Source organism: Galeopterus variegatus, unplaced genomic scaffold (genome assembly GCF_000696425.1).
Source record: "Galeopterus variegatus unplaced genomic scaffold, G_variegatus-3.0.2 Scaffold1778, whole genome shotgun sequence".
In the NCBI taxonomy this organism is placed as follows: domain Eukaryota; kingdom Metazoa; phylum Chordata; class Mammalia; order Dermoptera; family Cynocephalidae; genus Galeopterus; species Galeopterus variegatus.
Genome location: NW_007727889.1, coordinates 335,838 through 358,007, shown reverse-complemented (window position 1 = coordinate 358,007; position 22,170 = coordinate 335,838). Strand labels below are relative to the sequence as shown.

The following is a 22,170-nucleotide window of genomic DNA, read 5'->3' as shown; positions in this document are numbered from 1 at the left end:
TCACTTATTGGTGGGAGCTAAAAATAAATAAATAAATTCACACACACACACACAAAAAAAACCGGGGGCGGGGGGAAGACTTAACAACTACAACTCCTTGAAGTTGATACGACAAGCAAACAGAAAGGACATTGTTGGGTGCAAAGGGGGAGAGGGAGGAGGGAGGTTTTGGTAATGGGCCACAATAATCAACCACATTGTATATTGACAAAATAAAATTTTTTTTAAAAAGTAGTAGCTTGCACTTGTACAATTATGAGTGCAAGTATGTGTATGTACTTTGTATGTACTTCAGTGTGAATGCCTGTTTTGGATTGCTGTACTCTTTTAGAACTAAGATAGCTAAACTCTAGAAAAATTAATCTGCATTGAGTTAGACTCAGCATTTTGAACTGGTATCATTGTGGTAGAACATTTGGAAATTACAGGAACATATAAAGAAAGAAAGGTTGTCCAGCAAAACCCCTTTCTAGGTATCTGACTTGGGCAAGGAACGGAACATTCAATATTCACAATTAGGAAACCAGTGCACTCTGACTGGATTTTCCTCACCAGAAGCTGGTGGCACAGACACTCTTAAGTGGCAGTGGCCCTAGCTAAGGCCGCTGCTGCCTGTGCTCACTGTGGGCCAGGCTCTTTTCCAGCAGCTGTGTGTCACTCTCACCCACAGGTGTGCGCACACGCCCCAGGGCAGGGCCCATCGCGGTCCCCACAGGTGGGTGTGAGCTAGTTAATAACATCAGCTTAGTTCACATCACTTTTGATATGTTTTAAAACACTATATATATGTACATATGTTTGTGTGTAAATACATGCATTGGTGGATTAATTTGAGAAATGGGTTGCGCATGTGTGTGCATGTTCAGAACCTGCTGCTGACGTGCGTATGTGAGTTCATGTGCTGTGTGCTTTCTCCATTGCTATTCTCTCTAAATTCTCCTAACTGCTTTTTTTTTTTGGCATGGGGGGGGTCTTTTTTCTTTTTTAAAAGAACTGACTTACTGAAATGGTGATTGACCAGGAAGAGTGGGTCACATAAATTAAAATTGTGATTCTAAAGTATTTAGAATTCAACCTACTTCTCTAATTATAAAAAGCCATTTGCTAATTTACCGATTCCTTTTCTCCTACAGGGAAGACAGCACCATCTTACTTTGTTGCTGTGCGATGGGGAGACCTTAATGAAAACAGGGCCTCCTGGGCATCCCTCACGTGTCGTTTCTTTTCTAGGTGGTAATGGCACTTCTCAAGTACTGGCCAAAGACTCACAGTCCAAAAGAAGTAATGTTCTTAAACGAACTAGAAGAGATTTTAGATGTCATCGAACCATCGGAGTTTGTGAAGATCATGGAGCCTCTTTTCCGGCAGTTGGCCAAGTGTGTCTCCAGCCCACACTTCCAGGTATGCGGTGCTCGGGAAAGAGAAGTCAGTTATTCCAGAAGGTTCATTGTGGAAGTGACCAGCTTCCGTGTGTGCCTGGTCGTGGTTTGCTCCTCATGTAATTTAAAGTAAAATGCAAGTTTTTACTTTAATTATACTTCAAAGTAGGATGCTGAAGCTTTAATTCTGTAAAATATACTTTGGCGTCTTGTCCCCATCCCTGAAAACGTTTTTCTCAAGAAGAGCAATTTAAAGTGGCTTCTCTGTAGAGCTTTGTCTCCATGTTCCGTGTGCTCCCGAGCTCATAAAACCTTAGTTCCCACAACTGACTCATCAGTATTAACAGATAACATGATGTTAAAAACTGTTGGCTCTGCGATTTTCTTTCTTCCTAAGCTCTTCATTTCGGGCATCGTGTAAATTCATCTCCCTCACCTTTAAAAACAACCCTGATAGTTCCGATCTTTGTCACGAGCACAGTCCTGTAGGAGACAGCCTCCTTAGGTGTCCGTTTCCACTGCCTTCTCCTGTTTCCTCCCACGCCCTTCAGGCTGGCCTTGGCTTTTGCCCCTGTAAGGCTTCCCAGCCTGCCTGCCTCCACCCGAGGCACGGCTGCCCACCTGTGTGTCACCGAGTGGACACTCGTGGTGTGCTCTTCGTGAGCAAGGTGAGATCTAGGCACAACATGAGCGAGGTCTCACAGCTTCCAGGGAGTCGGCCCCGCAGAGGGGAGACGTGTCAGCACCGCCCGCCTTCCGGCTGACGCTGGAGGGTGGCGGGGCAGGTGCCAGCGGCTGTGGAAGCTGCTGGGAGCCGCCACCACAAGCCCAGTGAGCAGAGCACGGGCCGAGGGCTCCTCCACAGTGAGCCTCTCAGGCAAGCTCTGAAGAGAGGGCATCAAAAGCAACAAAGTGAAGACAGGAGAGCAAGTGACGGAGAGTAACAAATGCTGTTTGTGTGGAGTGGGGGCAGTGACAGAAACGGAGGCCAGGTTAGGTCTTGGTTAAGGAGCAGAACTGCCGCGGTCCAGTCTCTTCTGTTGCAGGTAATCGAGTTAGTCTTGTTCTAAAAATTTCTGAGAGTTTTCAGTTTAAGACAGGAAATAGTGTTTTTCAAAGCTGACAGTATGAGCAGTTTGCAGAAATGAGCGTCATTTCCTAGAAGCTACAGGCACCAGCATCCCAGGACTCTGGCCAAGGAACAGGGCATTAGAGCACCAGGAAGAGACTAAGAGTCACTGGAAGTTTCCTGAGGACTTGAACCTCTTCCCCAGATGCAAAAATAGCTCCTGGTACGGGTGATGTTATACTTCCAAGAGAAGACAGACATGGGTGAAATCATCGTGTCATTTTTAATAAACGCACGTGACAGGAGAACAAGGAGGAGGGGGACAAAGGGGGGAAGGCAGAGTGCGAGGTGGCCGAGCAGCCTTCCTCCCACAGCGCCCCAGAGCGCAGAGGGACACTGAGGCAGGCCTGCGCCAGGTCGGACTCGCTGCAGGAGGGCGCAGGAGCGCCCACGGCCTTGCCGCACTCCACCAGCAGCTGCAGGCCCTTTCCCAGGGGCGGCCCCCACGCACGTTTCATCCCATCTTGGCTGCTGCTTCTTGCAGGACGCAGATCAGCACAAAGAACACTCCAGAATTTTGCCAGACATGTGTACATGCCAGCTCGTTCTTAATTTTTAGATTTCTTTTTCCATCAAAAAAAATTGCTGGTTTGGGGCCGGCCCGGTGGCGCACTGGATAGTGCGCCGCTTGGGAAGCGGGCGGCGCTCCCGTCGGAGGGTTCGGATCCCACATACAGACCGGCTCCCGCTCACTGGCTGAGCGAGGCGCGGGAGCAACGCCGAGGCTTGCGATCCCGTTGCCGGTCCCCGGTCCGGTACGGGGGCAACACTGAGGGTTGCGATCCGTTGCCGGACACGGAAAAAAGACAAAAAGACAAAAAAAAAAAAAAAAAAATTGCTGGTTTTAAAAACTGAAGAAAAATTCAAAACTCAAACTATCGAGCATCTTAAGCTTCTGTTTTCTAATCCAGGCTTAAAATATTATCCCCAAATATATTTGCAGATAGATAGTAGATGCTTTTTAAAATACAAAGTATAGAACTCTTAAATAAAAATTGTCCTAGAAGCCATCAGTGCTCTTGTTAACCTCTTCTTTAATTCACGCTCTGTATTCTTGGATATGCCCCTGTCCTTTAGCCCACTCACGCCTGTCCTGTGAAGCTCATCACAGCTGCCTCCCTCTGAGAAAGCATCTCTGGTTCCTAAGCCTGCCGCATCCTCGCCCACATTCTCTCCACATCCCACCTGCACACACTGCACCGTGATCTCAGAATTTCTAGGCTGTAGGCTTCTGGTGGCAGAAATGTCATCCCGCCTCTGCTCAGAGCCTGCGGGTGCTGCTGTTAGATCTGTGCATCTGTAGGTGTGGCGACGGCATGTGGTTATGTAGGAAAGGCTCCTCTTCCCAGGGGAGTGCATTCTGTGGGGGGACAGGCTCAGTGTCCTGGTGACCACAGAAAACTCAGATAGTTCCACAGACCATTCACTCGTGCGCGAGGTGACTAGAGAGAGCAGCTATGGCAGAGGGGATCAGTCGCTGAATCGAGGTGGAGGGGGTGGCTGCTCATTATGCTAGTCTCTCAGCTTTGCATGTCCTTGTACATTGTAGTAATCATAACGGGGGACCCTCCGGTAGCTTTCCATCCGCCCGGAGTGAGGGCCACGACACTCGGGCCCTGTGAGCGCCTCAGTGGCCTCGCTGCCCCGTGCCGCCTCCTCTCACTCCCCTGCTGTCCTGTTGGTGCTGGCGTCTCAGGACCTCTTCTTCCTCGGGTCCTTGCTCACATGTCTCCTCCTCCACAGGGAAGCCACTCCCCCACTGCCTGTCCCCCTTCCCTGCTGCCTTTTGCCGTGTGACACCATTTCTAGTGAATTAATCCCCCAGCATCTCTCCTCCTCTGGGACGTCTGCCCAGGGAAGGCGACGATTTCTCCTCGCCGTGCTCACTGCCGAGTGCTTGGTGCTGAGTGCACACGCCAGGGACCGAACTAGTGTGGGGGGACGGGCAACAAATGGATGGATGAACGCCTGTGACCTGCATCCTCAGCACCTAGCCCAGTGCCGAGCATAAAGGTTTATCGAGTAAATGAAGAGGTGAGTTGTAGGTATTCTTGATTCCTATGTACAAGAAAGTATCTGCCTCTTTGTTGAAGGCTCTTCGAGGTTACAATTGAATTTATAGAAACAATTGTAATTTTCTGACCCGGTGTGATTCTTTATTCTACTTGCAGGTTTGAAAGTAAGGATGTTTGCCTAATGTCTTTAGCATGACCACCAACAACAGTTATGCACTCTTGTCTTCCAGGTGGCAGAGCGAGCGCTGTATTACTGGAATAATGAGTATATCATGAGTCTAATCAGTGACAACGCAGCAAAGATTCTGCCCATCATGTTTCCATCCTTGTACCGCAACTCAAAGACCCATTGGAACAAGTAAGAAAGAACTGGCCGACGTCTTTTCCAGTCATTTTTAAATGTTGCATATTTTTCTGATACTTCAGTGAGAATCAAAATCCAAATTTTAAATATGAGTTAAAAAGTGAAGACGTTGATTTCTTTGTGGCTTATAAATTACACAGCAGTGTGGATTGTGTCCGTGACCTTCCATGTTGCCTCCTTACCCCACTTCACACCACCACAGGGCACGTCTGTTGGCCCCACGTCCTGCCGGTTCCAGCGGCGGCGGCGGCAGTGTCCTGCAGGCCTAAGTTCCCTCTGGACGAGCGGAGGGTATGGCCCAGTCCCAGCAGGAGCACAGGGGCCACCTATTGTTAAGGTGGCCCCTCGAGCTTTGCTGACACACCCTGGGTGAGCCCCTCTGTGAGGCCCAGCAGCCACCCTGCTGTGTCACTGCCTGGAGGACCAGAAGGAAGAGCAGGTGGCCTGGACACACCCAAGCAGTCGGAAGCTTGCACTTAATTAATTAATTTAATTAGTTAATCTTCTGAGACATTAAAAGGAAACTATCGGATATGGGTGTCATATTATTTTGTAATACTAAATTTAATGCTCATGTTATTTCATTTCATCTTCTTTCATTTCTTTCCTTGTATGTTATAATCATAAATCAGAATTTAAAGTAGGAAGAGCAAATCCGTGATATCTGGTCCTACTCCCTTATTTTACAGACAAGGAAAGCAATTCTTGGAGGGAATAGGCAGCCTGACGTGCAGGCACAGAGCTGGTTAGCAGCCCCCTGGGTCCAGCGTGGTTCCTGCCTCTCGGCGTCTGTTGCCTGCACCTGCCTCTGCTCGCCCTCTGTCCCTGCTTGCCAGCGGCTACGGGCAGCACTGCCTCCTTCCCAGGATCAAGGCCCAAGGCAGCAGCCAGACAGCTGTTACCTGGAGCACTGAGCCAGACCACAGAGCAGAGACCTCTGAGCGTTGGCCGTCCAGGAGGTGACCAGAGGAAAGCAGACAGATCAGAGTCGAGCAGATTTTGGTTCACATTCTTGCCCCGCTGCTGACTAGCTGTCTGGACCTAGGCAAGTTAGATCTCTCTAGATCTTTCTTGGCCACAGTTTCCTCATCTGAAAAATAGAGAAAGTGCTTTGCTTTGTAGCAATTCTCACCTGCTTGTGAAGATTAAATAAAGTTAATGTATCGAAGGAGCCTGGCACACAACAGGCGTGGAGTGAATGTCTGCCATCCCTGCGTAGCTTTAGGACTAGCAGTGGTGCTCACAGCAGCCGCCATAACCACTGAAGCAACAGCATCGAGACATAGTTGTTAATATATCGACTGTTAACAACCATTTCTTTATAAAAAACATCTTTTTTATTGAGCACAACAGATGATAACAGAGGCCCTCAGAGTTTAACCATATTTCCTGTGTGTAATTTAGTTTGGAGTGAAAGTCAGCACAACTAGTAACTGACTTTCAGTTTCTGTCAATTGCAAAGAAAGAAATATTCTTTTAAGCATTTACCAAAAAAGATCTGGGTTTTACTATAAAGTGGATCAAAAAGTAGCTATGATTTGAGAATTAAGTTTTTTGAATTTTTTTGTTTGTTTTTTAACTTCTGTTGTATTACTGCTCACAATCCTGCGGGTCGACCAGACTCTGCTGGGCAGTTTTTCTGCTGATCTCCCCAGGGGTCATGCGATTGCAGTCACATGGCAGCTGGGACCACTCGACAGGGACACTGGGGTGGCTGGGCCTGCCTCTCTCCCTCTCTATGTGTAGCCTGAAAGCTGAGTTCTGATTAAGCAGTTTTCTGGTAATTTTATTTTCTACCTTCCAAAGCTCTAGTTTGGCATTATTAAAATTAATTTTTCTGCCCTCTGGATAAGATTGAAAGGAAACTGATTTGTAGGAAATAAAATGTTTATGTCACTGTCCTCGATTTAATTTATCTTAATGATGTTTGTTGAAGTTTCAACTTTTTTATTCCATTTCTAAGCAATGCAGCTTTTGGCTACTGTCGGCTGAGACAGTAAACCAAGTGGCCTGATGTCCTTATATGAGAGTGATTGTGAAGGAAGAATCTGCAGGACGGTGTGGCTGACTCTAAGGAAACAGAAACGAATGAATCACAACTAACAGGCTTTCCATTTTAAAGCTTAGGAAAGTTGTGAAATGTGGGACTATTGAAATACGAAATCGCCTGGAGAGGAGAGGGATTGTGACAGAGGAGGGGGGAGAAAGATAAAAAAAGATCAAGTATTCCAAGTTTCATCATGAAGTTTTCTTTATAGGACAATACACGGCTTGATATACAACGCCCTGAAACTCTTCATGGAGATGAACCAAAAACTGTTTGATGACTGCACCCAACAGTTTAAAGCAGAGAAACTGAAGTAAGTTGCTCCTTTCATGAATGTCTGTTTCTAGGATTATTGGTTTATATTGAATAAATCTCTTCCATTGTTTTGTCCTAAAAAGTTATTCTTCACTTTGAAACAAAACCAGTCCTCTCATACTTGGAAAGCAAATTAAACCTTTGTAATAATAACTTATTTGTAAAGAACACATGTTTAAAGTTAGCTATTCTGTCCCTCATATTACTAGTTTAATCGTCTTTGTGAAAAGTGCACGTGTAAGCAAGAATTTGATATTCAGAATTTTTACTTTATCAGGGGACAGTTAAGGGCTATAATGTGTTGTAATTTTTCATATTCATAAGGCAGGAATTTGAACTATATCCTCTAAGGCTAATATGAGAGAACAAGAATCTTTATTTTAGTGTAGCTTTATTATTCAGATTTAATGATCTCCATAAATGTGAGCATTCTCTGGAATCTAGTCTGTCCTTCCTGGAATCAGGGATAGAGACATAAGATTTACTTGTATAAGATTCTTTTAAGAATTTAAATTCTTAGACGTTAAATTTTTAGCAATTTTATTGTTTAAAGTCTTTAAATCTTGGTCGATTTTTTTAAATTTCGTTTTTCATGTTACATACTATAAGAACAGAAAACAACAAAGGAAAAGTAGATGACTGCGTTGCTGGCGTGTCTGTGCTTTCTCCTCTCTACTGTGTTCTTGAACAGGATTCATCTCGCTAATACAAATGACGTTTTACTATTTTTCAGAGAGAAGCTAAAAATGAAAGAACGAGAAGAGGCATGGGTTAAAATAGAAAATCTAGCCAAAGCCAATCCCCAGGTACTGAAAAAGAGAGTAACTTGAAACACCTAGGGTGTTACTTGAATGTTTTTATAAGATAGGAATATAGCTTCATCATGGGATGGAGGGAAACCAATTTCACTTATATTGTATATGAAAATATCTGCAATAAAAAATACTTTTCAACTTTGTAACCCTCCTCTTGTACAAGTACTTATTTTGCCCCACAACATTTTTACCACAGAATTGACTTTTTTCCTCTGCTTTTTAAATAAAGATGTGAATCTTATGAATATACTGTGGTAAAAAGAAAAGCAGGACGTAACTTCTGTTTTGGACCAAGGTTGCAGTTTGCTTTCTCTTTCAAGTGTCATGGATGCCACATCTCAAACAATATTTCCCTTTCTTTTTAATATCAAATGAATTCTAAAAGAAAGGAAATTAGATTTGAGATAGATTAAGTATGAAATTGATGTCCTCTTTCCTAAAACCAAGTTTCTGTAGGCTCGGACTTTTATTGTTAAAAATTAACTGATCTGCCGTAATTGGCAACTAATCCTTTCTCCTGCCCTAGCCAGTAGGTGCCAGTGTGCTCTAGCAAGTTAGCACAAACGATCAAGTCTTCTGGAGCTGCCATGGTCTGGGAGGGTTTCATAGTTGTGGTCTTTGGTTTTATGCACGTGGGCCTAAGCGATCAGAGCATTATCACTACAAGTGTCTCTCTTGTCCCTGTGCCTATCTGATTATAACATCGCCTCTTGATGAAAACCATCTGAAGCTTTGCCAGACTAAGAATTCTCAGGCTTTCCTCAGCTCTCCAGGAGGAGAAAGTATTTTACTAATCCATATATTTCTTTTGGCAAGAGGTATGCCTAAGTAATTATTATCTAAGTTGGTATGTAGACTCTTAAATCTCTCTGACATTTAATAAAAAGTGATATATGAGTATGAAGTTCAAGTATATACTTTACCTATATAACAGCATATTGTTCTGTATTCCCTTTGACAAAACTATAATGGAGAGACTTAAACCATAGGACAGTTGAGTAACATTTTTAACTGTATGTCCTTGATTCCACCTAAAACACATAACCAGCATTTTTCTAACAGTATTTATCCACACTCTTATAGAAACGCCGTTTGAAGGTAACCATCTGAAAGCGTGTAGTACTTAGCGGAGGTAGACAGCTACAGGTAGTACTTACTTTAATGAATAGAACTTATGTTGAAAGTAAGGTTGAAGTACCGATATTCGTTTTAAAACAGTAAAACCATAAATCTGGGGCAGGTCTAGATGATCTGCCTGGCCTTGCTCCTGGGGGTCTTGCTTTGTTCTCAAGGGCCCCGTGCCAAGGGGGTGCAGACAGGCGTCCGTGAGGATTGGCAGGAAACCCAGCATATACGCAATAGAAGTCAGCAGCCTTGAAAACACGTAAAATACATACAAACCAGAGGGTCGGATATTATTTACTTTACCCAGAATATAGAAATAACCTGTTGGAAAAAATTGCATAGAACTTTTACACTACATATTAAGACGAGCTGGTCATATTAACAAAGGTGGCTTGGCTTCACTGCTGTACTGCAACAAATGTTCCTTCTGAAACACATATCGTTCTCTTTTCCCTTTTTCTGAACTTTTCCTGAGTTTTCTCAAGTAACTTTTTTATTCATTTTGTTGCTCTCTTTAAAATGTCTGAGGTGAAAACATAAATGTAGTGGGTTTTGCATTGGGGCTTTGGTGGCCTCCCGTAATTCTGTGACCTTAGCGTTGTCCTGATGCTCATCTCTGTGTTGAAACCATCTGTGACTCAGTTGCCATGAGTCCCGTCTGCATGTTCCATGTAGTGCCTCTAAGTGGAAAATACTTCATGGGTTAATGCCTCAGAGCTGGAAACCATGGCCCCAGGACTTTCCATTGGCTTGACAGAAAACCTTTTCTGAATTCTGATCCCTGCTTGCCATTCAGCAACAAAAACAGGTAGACAGTTTGGGGAGAATACAAGTTTATTTCTGTAACAAAAAATAATTGGGTTTGAAGCTTGGTTTTTTCCATCTCACGTCTGCCTTTTTGAGAATTGATCTGCTGGAGTCATTTTCTTAAGGTAGATTCCCAATAATTCACTGTATGTTCAATGGTGTCTGCCTGGAAGTCCCCCTGATGCTTACCTGTGCTCTCTACAAACCAGACATTTCATCTGCTCAGCGACGTGAAAGCACGTCCCTGTTAGGCGTGGGCGTTTGGGGAAATTATGGCGCCTTCGGGATTTTGTCTTGTTTTAGCATTTGTGGCATGAAAAGCTCATGGGAGCTTTTTAATATCATACATGATTTAAGTTTTTAAAATCATGAAATCTTGAAGATTTCTAACGTAAATGTGCTTCTCCTAACCCACAAAAAGAGGCCGTGTAACATGTTCCTGCTTACCCCTGACTTCATGGGAATGGTGTGAACTGGAGACAGGCACTTCTGGAACTTTAAGCGTAGCCGGGGCTCAGTGTTTCTCTCCCTTTGCAGCCACCAAGACAATGCCGCAGGAGACACAGGGCCAAAGGTCTGGGCTGGATGGCTGCCTTTCCTTTGAGAGATGAGCTGCTGTGGGGGAATGTGCATTTGTTTACTCTGTTATGAACGTCAGCCTCAGTGAACAGTTTTATTCCTAGTAAGACTCCTGTCCTGCCAGTGCCTGCTCAGTGACATCTACTTTGCTGTGAACATTCTGTAGCTTCCTTGTTCGAGGACACTGTCCCTCACCCTGAGTGCCACTGAGGGCCTGCTCTGAGAACAGGCTGTGGGCGGGTTCTGTGGAAAGCACCTTTTCTCTTGGAAAAACTAAAAGCTGAAGTATATTGGTTCAAAAGCAAGTCCGTGCACCATCTCACGAGTGCTGCAGTTATTTATGTTTCTGTATCTCCCACTAATTGTGAGCCCCTTGAGGTTGAGGCACCATGTGTCCTGAATCATGGAAGTTTCCAGAGTTACAAAGATGAGAACCAGACCCAGCCCCGGCCTCAAGGAGCTTACAGTCCGTTAGGGAAGCCAGACGTAAGCAAACAGAACCGAGCTCAGATGGTCGGATTAGGAGCGGTGTGCTGGGGAGACAGCAAAAGGCCTAGTCCACTTCTCTGCAGAGAGGCACGTAAAGAAACCATGTGGGTACAGGGTGGCCACAGCGGCGGGGTGCCCGGGGTGCTGGGAGCTCGGCCCATGAGGGGGCTGGGCCCCTCAGAGTCTTGACTGAGTGGGATTTGACAGTGGATTCTGGGGCAGAGAGAAGAGTAAGGAAGCCGCACGTTGTGGCCCCAGTGGGGTGTCAGGCCTGGGGAGGGGCCGGGTGTGGTCTGCGGTAGAGACAAGCTGGAGGGAGGTGGGAGAAACTTAGACTCTATCCCAAAAAATGTGAGCAAAATTAAAGAGCTACAAACAGCAGAGGGGCCCAGTCACATGTGCATTCTCCAAAGCCCTTGTGGCAGCAAAGTAGCAGGTGTGCTGGGAGGCGGGGCCAGCGGGGTTCTTGTAGAAATGAGTGAAATGGGGGTGCTGGGCAGAGTTGATGGGAGTGAGGGACAGAGGGCTCCGAGGGGAACTGGGGGCCTGGTGCTGGGGAAGAAACCGAGCTGAGGACGTGGCTTCAACTATAAGTAGCCTTTTCTCAAAGACTGAAGAACAGGGATGGCCAAGTGGCCCAGAGTGGGGAAGAGAAGGGTGAGCGGGGAGGGGTCACACAGGACATGTGTGAAGGGGCAGAGGACAGAGGAAAGAAGCCGGGGAAGCCGGTGTCACAGAGACAGGGGAGGGGACGTTTCAGGTACATCGTACCCAGGAGAGGTCCAGTTCAATAAAACTACCAGATGGCTTAGCAGCCAAGTGGTGGCTGAGCACCCAGTGCCAGCAGCTGCATCAGTGAGGTGAGGGCCAGACCCAGACTGCTGAGCTGAGTGGCCGGGAGGGCGGGGAGGGGAGCTGCGGGGACCCGCTGTGGATGCTGGCCAGGGCCAGCTGAGGCACAGAGGGATGGAGTGTGCATGGAAGGTCCCCTGGCCTCCCCGTGCCCCGGGTCTCCCATCAGTCCAGTGAGAAGGGTCGTGCACGCGTCGCCAGTTGTCACAGGACGAATGGAGCACTTAGCCCAGTGCCAGGCTCATGGCAGACACACGCTTGGCCTCACCCCCACAGAGAGGAGACACCAAACACTTGCTGTTTCGTGTACCTTGTCGCCTGTTAACCATCACAGCAACCCTGTGTGGTGGTCTCATCCCCACGTTCCCCACGGAAACAGCAGAGGGAGTGATAGGAAGTGTGTAGATGAGCCGAGGGGACCCCCGCCGACAGGGCATCGTGGGTGCGTGGGGACACCAGCCCTGCCCCCAGCACCAGACAGGCTGGCTGAGTGGAGATGAACTGTGCATTCATTCATTCACTCATTCATTCATTCGGGTAGAGAACAAGGACTGAGAATGTGATGAGGGAAAGCGAGTTAGCAACACGAGGGCAGTGCTGAGAAAAGACAATAAAGGGGAGAGAGGAGTCGGGGCCAGCCTCTGCGAGGCGCTGCGAGGATACAAGGAAGGACCGTGAGGTTAGCAGGTCGTGCACAGAGTGCCAGGCTGAAGGGGAAGTCGCGGTGGGGAAGCCCTTCCTGGTGACCAAACCCAGCGCCTACCCTCGTGCTTGCAGGCTCACGTGGGGTCAGGACATTAGGCTACCAGGTGGGCTGTGGGCCACCTGCCCACCAGGCACTGGGGCCTGGGCAGGGGCTTGGGAGTGACCCCAGGGCCAGCACAAGACCCACCTGCTTTGCTCTCCCCACCCGAGTGCGACCTGGATTGCAGGAGAGACGGCTTTCTGGTTTCCATGCGGCGGCAGCAGGGCCATTGGTGCTGCAGTTGTAGGCGAGTCTGTCTCCTGTCGAGTGGGCTTCATGCAGAAGAGGGCCCTGGGGGAGGGCAACAGGGTGAGCCCCTGGAGCTGAGAGGCGGAGTGCCTACAGAGAGTGATTCCACACTTTGCATTGCAGTACTCAGTGTATAGTCAAGCGAGCACCATGAGCGTCCCGGTGGCAATGGAGACAGATGGGCCTTTATTTGAAGATGTGCAGATGCTGAGAAAGACAGTGAACGACGAGGCTCGTCAGGTAAAAGTGCCAGAGCTCAGCTGGGACGTGCTCCTTGTAGATTTGCTTAAGAAATGCATATCATTTTAGTAGGGGACGTGGTATACAAAACTGGCTTCTGTTTTAGCTAAAATTAAAAATTAAATTTTGGTAATCTTGTAGGAATCATTTTATCCGTAGATCTTAGTGATCAAATTACTAGAAACAGTTTTTAAGGATTAAGCATGTGCCTGAGATTTGTTTCTTCATTTACCTTAACAGTAATCCCAATTCTTAACTATTCCTTAAATGTTAACTTGAGCAAAATCAAAAGCTTCGCAGTAATGTCTTTCCCCTCGCTTTTCTCTTTGCATCCCTCTGACTTCTGCCTTGACCCAAAGACATTCCCCTCCAGTTCTTCATCGCAGGTACCAGCACCCTTCCCGCCCCAGGACACCAGGGAAGAGCTGCTGTCCTTGTCCTCCCCCAGGGCCAGCAGAACACACTGTCAGTGCCTCTGTTGCAGGCCAAGCTCTGCCACAACCTCCTCATGGAATATCCGTGCCCTACTGGCTTTGTTTTCATTGTTGTGGAAATAAACATTTAGACCATCACTGATCCAAAGAGAGCCTCTTATTACTGAACTGGGAATGTATGCAGTTAGGCTTTAAAGAGGGTAGTTTACTAAGTTCCTGCCTGGGTTTGAGGAGCCTTTGAATTGCTGTGCCTCTGGGCAGGCCTCCCTATTTCAAGTGCATGTAAAAAAATGTAGTCCTAGGTGGATGTGGGGACACTGGTCTTGCTGATTTAGAAACTTTAACCCCCTTTGACCAGTGAAAGAATTCCTAAAGACACCCAGCACTAAAATTCTGAAATGTAAACAGTGACAGTGGCTAAAATCACCCCATTGTCGCATACTGTATACTCTGTGCAGATGATTTGTAAGTGCTTGTGCCATGTGGAGCTCAACTAAACAGAGGAGGGTTTTGGGGTTTTTTTTAATTTATTTATGTTTGATTCCAGTAAGTCGTATTCCCCACCTGATCAGGCCGGATGAGGTGTCACCAAGAGCACAGGATCAAGGCACTTAGAGCCGCGCCGTCCCACACGTGGCTGCAGAGCACTCGAGACGGGGCAGCCCACTGCGGGCTGTGCTGTCAGTGCAGAGCACACACATGCATTCTAAGCCCAAGCATGAACACAAGAATGTGAAAGCATCTTGTTTATAATTTTTTTACTATTGATTACATGTTGAAATGATCATGTTTGGGATATACTGGGTTAAGTAAAATATATTAAAATTAATGTCACCCATTTCTTTTTACTTTTTTAATGTGGCTACTAGAAGATTTGGGATTCCATACATGGCTGGCCTTATATTTCTCACGGTGCTGTGCAGGGAAAGGGCACTGTTGTGCTTAGCCATGTTTATCTGCCTCTTCTTGCCCAGCTAGTCCCTCAACTAGTTTAAGATCAAAAATAGGTGAATGAATGCTGTTTCAACTAATCAAAGCTTGAAAATAATAAAAATAAACTGTAAAAGCTCAGTGAACACCTAGTGAACATCAATAACTTGTTATCTAATCCAGCTGGATTTCATACTTTCCTCACAATTAATATTCTTAGCAATGAATAGATTTCATCAAAAATAAGAAAATCCATTTATTTTTCTCTATCTGTGGGGGTGTTAATTTTCCTACTTGATAAATATATTTTTTTTTTCTTTCCTTTTTTAACCTGGATACGAATTCAAGGTCACCTTTTCGATTACATTTCCATTTTATGGCATGCAAGCTGGCCACATCACCTGCAGACAGGCAAAAGGAAATCAGACTGGGAATTTGCAACCACATGTGCATTTTTAAGACACTTAGGCCATACAAAATTGAAAAGGAGGTTGATAGTTTACAGGCCAGTTCTAACATGTTAAAATATTTCAGGTTTGGGAAATTTTTCTTTTTGGTATATCCTTCGACTTAGGTCACAGTGAAACCTAGGAAAAGAATAAACTATGCCCAAAATGTAAACCTGAAAACCTGAAATGTGAACTGAAAGTTACGGACATATTTACAGTTTAGGTCCTACTCTGTAGGAAATCAAGGACCTGATCCAGAACGCAAATCAAAATAGCAATCTTATCTAAAGTAAAAGTGCTTTTGAAAGTTGTCTCTAGTATTCATATGATACCCAGTGCCACGAAAACCTCTCCACTGGTCAATCTGTCCTCTGCCCTTAGAAAGGCACATGTCCCCTTCCCAGCAGATCACCTATATACTCATGAGAAGGAATCAAGTCACAGCAGTCGTCTGCCCATTTAGTTCTAAGTGGATATGTAGACAGGAAATTTCTTGGAGAACTTCTATAGCATGCTTGCTTCCGTGTTTGTTTTCACAGTTTTTGAAATTACATTCTATAACTGAGTTTTCTATAATTGACATTCTTACAAAAATGATCCCCCCACCTTATGTTTAGATTTCTGTGGATCATGTTTCTGAGTCGGAATGCTCAACGCCATCAGGATATCAGTTCTCCCCAAATTGATATAGTCTTAATTAGAGTCCCAGCAGGCTTTTTTTTTTTCCTTAGGAAATTGACAAAGTGATTCTAAAACTCATGGAAATGCAAAGGACCTTTGATAGCCAAAACAACTCTGAAAAAGAACAAAGTTGGAAGAGTAACAACACCACCCAGTTTTAAGTCTTTTAGATTTCTGTGGATCAATTGAATTTCATTGAATCAACTGATTTCAGTTGAATCTCAGCCTACGTAGATAAAGATATTTATGAAGTGCAGTCTCTTGAGTATGATATTTGAAATGATAGACCCTTCTTAATTTGAAAATGCTTAGGGTCATTTTCCTGGAGTTCTCAAAAACACTCTTGTTAGAAGGTACAAAGATGCAGGAAAAATGTATGTGCACAATTTGGTGGCCAAATTGGCACAAGAGGTCATAGCTAAAAATTAAGCTTTTTGATTTTTATCTTAAAAAACTTGAATATTTTAATGCCTTTTAATTTTATTTTTACGTAACTTTATTTTTCCAAAATGATCTGCATTTCATTAAAATGACTTGAGTGTTGGGTCAGGACAAGGGTGAGAGGTAGATGATAGTATCACAGAAGCGGGGAGGAGGAGACCCTAATTAGTGCTAATGGGATGTAGCTGGATTTTTGTGGAGAAATTCAACTACGTATTTACCTGTCAGAACCATTATTTGGATTTCCTTTGAGAAACTTGTATAACCCTATACAGAACATCCAAAGAAAACTAGTAAATTTCATGTGAATGACATTTATATCAGAGACATTTAAAATGTTGACAATTCTCATTTTCAGCAGTTGATCGGGAGAAAAGCAGTGTCAAGCATGCAAGTGAGGAAGGTGTAGAGACGACAGGTGCACAGTGCAGGTATTCGTTGCTAAATACATAGAGAACATTTAAGGCTTTCTATCTAGGGAAAGAATTGACCAGTTAACATTGTGTACATGAAGTATTTTCCCTTTTTTTCTATGTCATTCCACCTTGTGCTCAAGACAAAGTTAAAGGAATTTGGACCTTTAAGAAATGTTGATTAGTCCTGTTCTAAATTTAGGAGTAACATTTGGACTTACACCTTTGTAAGAGGAAGAAAACTGGCACAGTCATGTGTCCCCAACCCCTGCACTTGGTACCTGCCAGTGCTGCAGAGCAGAGGCCGTACCTCTTGGGCTCGTATCTCTTCAGCAGGGATGTCTCAAGCGGCACTTCCCATCTCTGTCATCGTCCAGCCATGCCATCATGTTCACCAGCACGTTCTCTCCACCAAGTGTTACTCATCTAGGCAGCTGTCTGCATGATGTCTCGTTCTTTCCTGCCCCCTGTTTTTCTCATTTGTTTCCACTTGTGATTTGTTAAATTATTCTCTGCTTTACAGGCTGATTTCAAATGCCTCAGCAGAAAGGCTCAGATATGTCCCTCAGTTTCCCGTCCTTCACAAGCTTCTCAATTTGCATTTATCGTTCCAGCTCCGAGGTTTTTACTATTGCCTTTGTCTGTTAAAATGTTTCTTCTCTTTGGAGTGCCTGTTTCAACAGTAACTACATATCTCAAGTGTATAAAAATCTTGGTTTTGTTTTGCTTTGCTTTGTTTTGTTTTATGGAACGTAGAATGGGCATAAAACTCAGGGTAGAATTTCACCTCTGAGTTTCTCATGGGTTGAAGGCAAACGTGCTTTACAAGCTAAAGCACTCTTATAAGTACTGCGACTGGTTACAGTCAGTCTGTAGGGGACTTATGACCTTCAGCATCTCTCGATGTGGGTGGCTCACACTGGTTTCCAGAGAAAAAAATCAAAAGTCTTGCATTTACCACAAATGAATGTTAATATTCAAATAACATTTCTAGAAATAATCATACAAAATTGCTTTTAAACCTTGACATTATTGCTGTTATCATACATAAATTTGTGAAGAACCCTGCTAAGAAATACTTAGCTCTGCAAAAATGTGAGCTTTTCATTTATGACTTCAGCAGGTCCTTGAATTTTTCATGAAAGCAAAGCAAAGTGTATTTTCCATGTCATAACAAGGTCAGATCTCTGGAAACTATAAGAAGTTTTTATGCTTATGTTCTTTTTGTTGTCGAATGATTGACATAAAATAATTTTTTTTGGTAGATGTTCCACAAAAGTAACCAACTTACTTTTAATAGTCGTCTTTTTGATGGAGCCACTGAACAGAAGGAAAGACTTGATTCTGGTTAAGGAACTTTTATCCAAAAAGGTTTCTAACTAATTGGCAGTCTTCACATTGTGTTCTGATGATTTAGATGGTTTGTTTTGTTTCAAAATACTGGTATAAATGCAGTCGCCCTACTTCAAATCTGAATTATTCATTTAACTATTATTCATGGAAATGGATGCTTCTGGTGTGTAAACTCCCCATATCAGGCTCCCCTTTTTTTGCAAATACAGTTATCTGAATCCTCACTCAAAAATGAGATTCACTTCATTAAAAATAATAATAATTTTAAAATTCCCTAAACTTCAGGAGGAGTATGGAATGGAGAACGGTTACCCTTAATATTAGGAATTTTTATGTAAATAATTAAATAAGGTTTTTCTAAATGCCAGAGGTTTTTTGTTTTTTGGGTTTTTTCCCCCTACATGACCCATTGAATGCCTCTTATTTCAAATATGTTTTTGTTAAATTTGGTAGAACTTTTAGATCTCTTATTGGTTTAAAATCCAGTTTTGTTTTTTTTTTTCAAAGATGACCGGTAAGGGGATCTTAACCCTTGACTTGGTGTTATCAGCACCACACTCAGCCAGTGAGCGAACCGGCCATCCCTATATGGGATCCGAACCCGGGGCCTTGGTGTTATCAGCACCGCACTCTCCCGAGTGAGCCACTGGGCCGGCCCTAAAATCCAGTTTAAATATGTGCTTCCTTCATTCTTTTTATTTACCTCCAAAGGAAATTTCCATTTTCTGAAATGCTTTTGTAATGGGCATAACCATAAAATGGCTTGGTGCCATTTTCTGAAATAGGGTATTCCAAAGACTGGCAAATTCTGCAAAATAGAGATATACTGAGTACTCTGTACAAACACTACACATTTCAGAAGACCAAAATGCCAATATCGTACGCACAGTCCTTCGCACTAGTCATTAGATGATTCTTAGACGAGGTATTTTGGTTCAGTGGCCTGGTGAGAAACAGGCCCTTTCCCTGTGGCCAGGGACGTGTCAGCCTGTGGGGGATGCACACGTTCCCATCCTCCTTTGACTTCTGATTCATAAGTCAGCTCACGTTTCAGATAGCTTAGTTTGTAGCCAACTCCATTGCATTTTTAATTCCAGGCTCAGAAAGATCTGAAAAAGGACCGTCCTCTTGCACGTCGCAAGTCCGAGCTGCCTCAGGATCCCCACACCAAGAAAGCCTTGGAAGCTCACTGCAGAGCCGACGAGCTGGTCTCCCAGGACGGGCGCTAGCCTCCCGGAGCACAGCGTCTTCTCTGGATTCTGTAGAAAACACATCCTTCTTGTGCCATACCGATCAGTTACACTCACAGTCAAAGCTTTCTTCGACCCTGTTCTGTAGGCAATAACGTTCGTCCGCCTCAGCTCGAGATTAGGGGTTCAAACAATGGTGACTTCTCAGATCCTGTTGGCAGAGCCGTGGGCTGGTGACGGCATCCTCACAATGTCATCACCACCCCAGCATGTCCTAAATAAGACTGTTTCACAAAATCAGAGCTGTAGGAAAGCACCCTGCTCATCACCTTCATGTTCCACCCAGACAGAATTGGTGACCCTTTAAAATAGGTGGTTCCATGAGAATATCAATGTTTTTCAAGTCAATGGAACTCTTTAAAAAGTATTACCTATTTTTTACGACTTTACAACCTTTGAAATTGTTTCCATGTGATCGTTACGCCAGTAGTTTTGTTTGTTTTTTAATCTCACTGAAATGGCTCTTTGCTTTCATGTTCTAACACAACGTACTGGGAAAAGTGACGTGACAATCCTCAGCCGCTGGTGTTGTCTCAGCTGTTTCTTTCCTTTGACAAGCGGCATGTGTGCCACGCCCCACTAATCTTATGTGTACCTAAAGCCATATTTTTAAGTCTGTGGTACAGCACCAGGAAACCCGCAGGAAGCTCGTGGAAGAAATTTATTTTAAAAGAGCTTTCTCTGTCTACCTTCACTAAAATTGGAATTTAAAAATTATGTGTTTATATTTTTATTTGCAGATTTCTTTTAATCTCTTTTTTTTAACACATTGTTGCCCTTCAGCAAGTCTCTTGAATTAGTAAGATGATAGTCTCTTAAGAATTCCACATTTTATAGGAAGTTAGAAGGAAATCATTTTGAGTTAAGCCAGTTCTTGGCCTGATGCCAACTGCGGCTGGCTTGGGGCATGAAGTGCACGCCGGGCACTGCGATGGCGTTCACTTACCGCCACAGCATGGCCCTCACAGGTTAGGGGAGCACCGGCGAGGAGACATTCGGTGCATCTTTTTCTGCTGAAAAGAGCGCACATTATACACACCTCATAAGGAAAGTACAGTGTCTGAGTTTTCGTTAGTCTTCAAGTGCTGCTAGACAGTTCACAGACTTCCCTGCATGTGTGAGCTTTTGTTTTAGATGGAACAGCACAAGGAGAAAAACCTTCACACCTAGCGCTTTGTCTATTCTTTATTTCTCTCAGGGTGGCCAGTATTTTGACTTATTTATCCTGCTTGAAAGCTGCTTGAGATGTGTACTGCTGTTCTCAACAAGTGATTCTAGTTTCTTTTGTGTCTGGCATAAGATTATATAACTTAATGTTAAATGTCTTGATGCATAAAAGATAAAATGTGGCTTCTTTTAGGGTCTGCTTTTTAACTGAGGTCTCGGGTATCCATTAAAAGATCGTGAAAAGCAGACATTGATCCTTGTGCAGCTGTAGTGCCTCCTGCCCATTGGTTTCATTTAAATCCATTGACGTTGTTTCCTTGTGTCTTGAAGGAAAATCATCTGGGGAGAGGGGACTTCTTGTGTTCAGAGCCAGCGCAAGTACTAAATTAAAAGATCGCCCCAGCTGACAGTGGACAGGTCCACTTTGTGAGAACACTTCCTGAGAAACTTGACAAGTATCTATCCATTTTACCATTATGAAATCTATAATTTAAAAAAAAGTTTAGATGCCTTCTCCTTTTGAGGGAAAAAGGGTGCTTCTTATTGTATAAAGCAGCGTCTTATGTATTTTGATATACCATTGTTTGAACTTCTGTCTTTAGCTGATAGATCCTCAGATACCCTTGATTGTGGGTGTTCAGTATGTTTGTGAGAGAGGTTTCTGGGAAGCCTCTTTTTTTTTTTGCCCTAGGGAAAAGCAAAATATCAATGTTTGGATGATTGTGTAAAGCTCAACACGTAAGAACATCTTTTGTCTAGATTTTATTTCTGCTCTTTATTGAAGACAAACACTCACCAAAAAGGAAAAAAAAAAATAAGTTTTGAGAGAAACTAATTTTCTTTGGCAAGAGTATTACTTGATATTTTGGCCTATTAAAGTTTCCCTAGTTAGTACTCGGATTCTCTAGGCTAATTCTTCAACTTCTGTGTTATTATATAGATGCACTGTTTCATCTGTACCAAACTGATTTCAAAAGTACGACATTGAAACAAAACTGGTGACTGTTTTTCTTCATAAAGTTCTGCGTTTGGCCTCTTCACTCTTTCCAAAACGTATCTATACATCAGAAATGTCACTACTCCGAGTGTCTTTTTAGTGTGGCTTTAGTATGGCTTCCTTTTAATATTGTACATACATTGTATCTTTGTTTTATGGTAATAAGTAATAAAAATGTAGACTTCATATTTTGTACAAAATGTCCTATGTACAGAATAAAAAAGTTCATAGAAACAGCAAAAATAGGTAAGTGGCACAATTATTTTTCTTTAGAAAATATCTGTAACTTTATGTTTTAGTGAAATGTCAAGTACCTACATATTTTTTAACATTTTGTAATTCAAAACTTTTTGTTTTGACATTGTTTATGAAGAGAAACTTCATACACTTGCCATTTAATATACTCTTTTATCTAATTTTTAAAAAAACCTCTAAAACATGGTGTATTATATGGACTAAATAAAGAACATGTGAATTTTATTGCTCATCATGAAACTAAATTTAGCCATGGTATTGGGCAAGCTGGTTCTGACATTATCAGGTTGCTGTTAGGTCAAGGGCCGGCCACATCAGGGACACTGGCTTGAGGACGCAGGAGCCCTCTGTCCAGCCCACCTTCGAGTGCCTGCCATGCATCAGCAACTAGTCATGGCCCCTCAAAGCTAATTTGTTTTTTCTTTTTTCGGTGGCTGGCCGATGCGGGGATCCGAACCCTTGACCTTGGTGTTGTAACACCGCACTCTAACCAACCAAGCTAACCGGCCAGCCCTCAAAGCAATTCTATAAGCTAATTTTTTCTTCTTTAATGGAAAAAGCAAAAGTGACTTTTTATGTAAGTAAATGAAAACCAGCATACACTTTGTAGAAATTGGATTATTTGAACCCTATTTATGATGTGTAAAAAT

General features: G+C 43.7%; 1 protein-coding gene across 2 annotated transcripts; it reads left to right on the top strand.

Annotated features, from left to right (window-relative positions):
- Window positions 1–1,236: 1,236 nt before the first annotated feature.
- PPP2R5C (protein phosphatase 2, regulatory subunit B', gamma) lies at window positions 1,237–21,745 on the top strand. Of its 2 annotated transcripts, XM_008578887.1 has the most exons (6): window positions 1,237–1,401; window positions 4,754–4,881; window positions 7,146–7,247; window positions 7,983–8,055; window positions 13,034–13,150; window positions 18,949–21,745. In XM_008578887.1, the coding sequence occupies exons 1-6, from the start codon at window positions 1,237–1,239 to the stop codon at window positions 19,078–19,080; spliced, it is 717 nt and encodes a 238-aa protein (XP_008577109.1). In that variant the 3' UTR covers window positions 19,081–21,745. The 2 variants fall into 2 exon arrangements, with proteins under 2 accessions (XP_008577109.1, XP_008577110.1); XM_008578888.1 differs by lacking the exon at window positions 13,034–13,150.
- The last annotated feature ends 425 nt before the right edge of the window (window positions 21,746–22,170 follow it).

Excerpts from the sequence above, each read along its gene's own strand:
- PPP2R5C (XM_008578887.1), top strand. The coding sequence starts at position 1,237 with ATGGCACTTCTCAAGTACTGGCCAAAGACTCACAGTCCAAAAGAAGTA. Across the intron at positions 1,402-4,753 it reads TCTCCAGCCCACACTTCCAG|GTGGCAGAGCGAGCGCTGTA; the intron begins GTATGCGGTGCT and ends CTTGTCTTCCAG. Across the intron at positions 7,248-7,982 it reads TTTAAAGCAGAGAAACTGAA|AGAGAAGCTAAAAATGAAAG; the intron begins GTAAGTTGCTCC and ends ACTATTTTTCAG.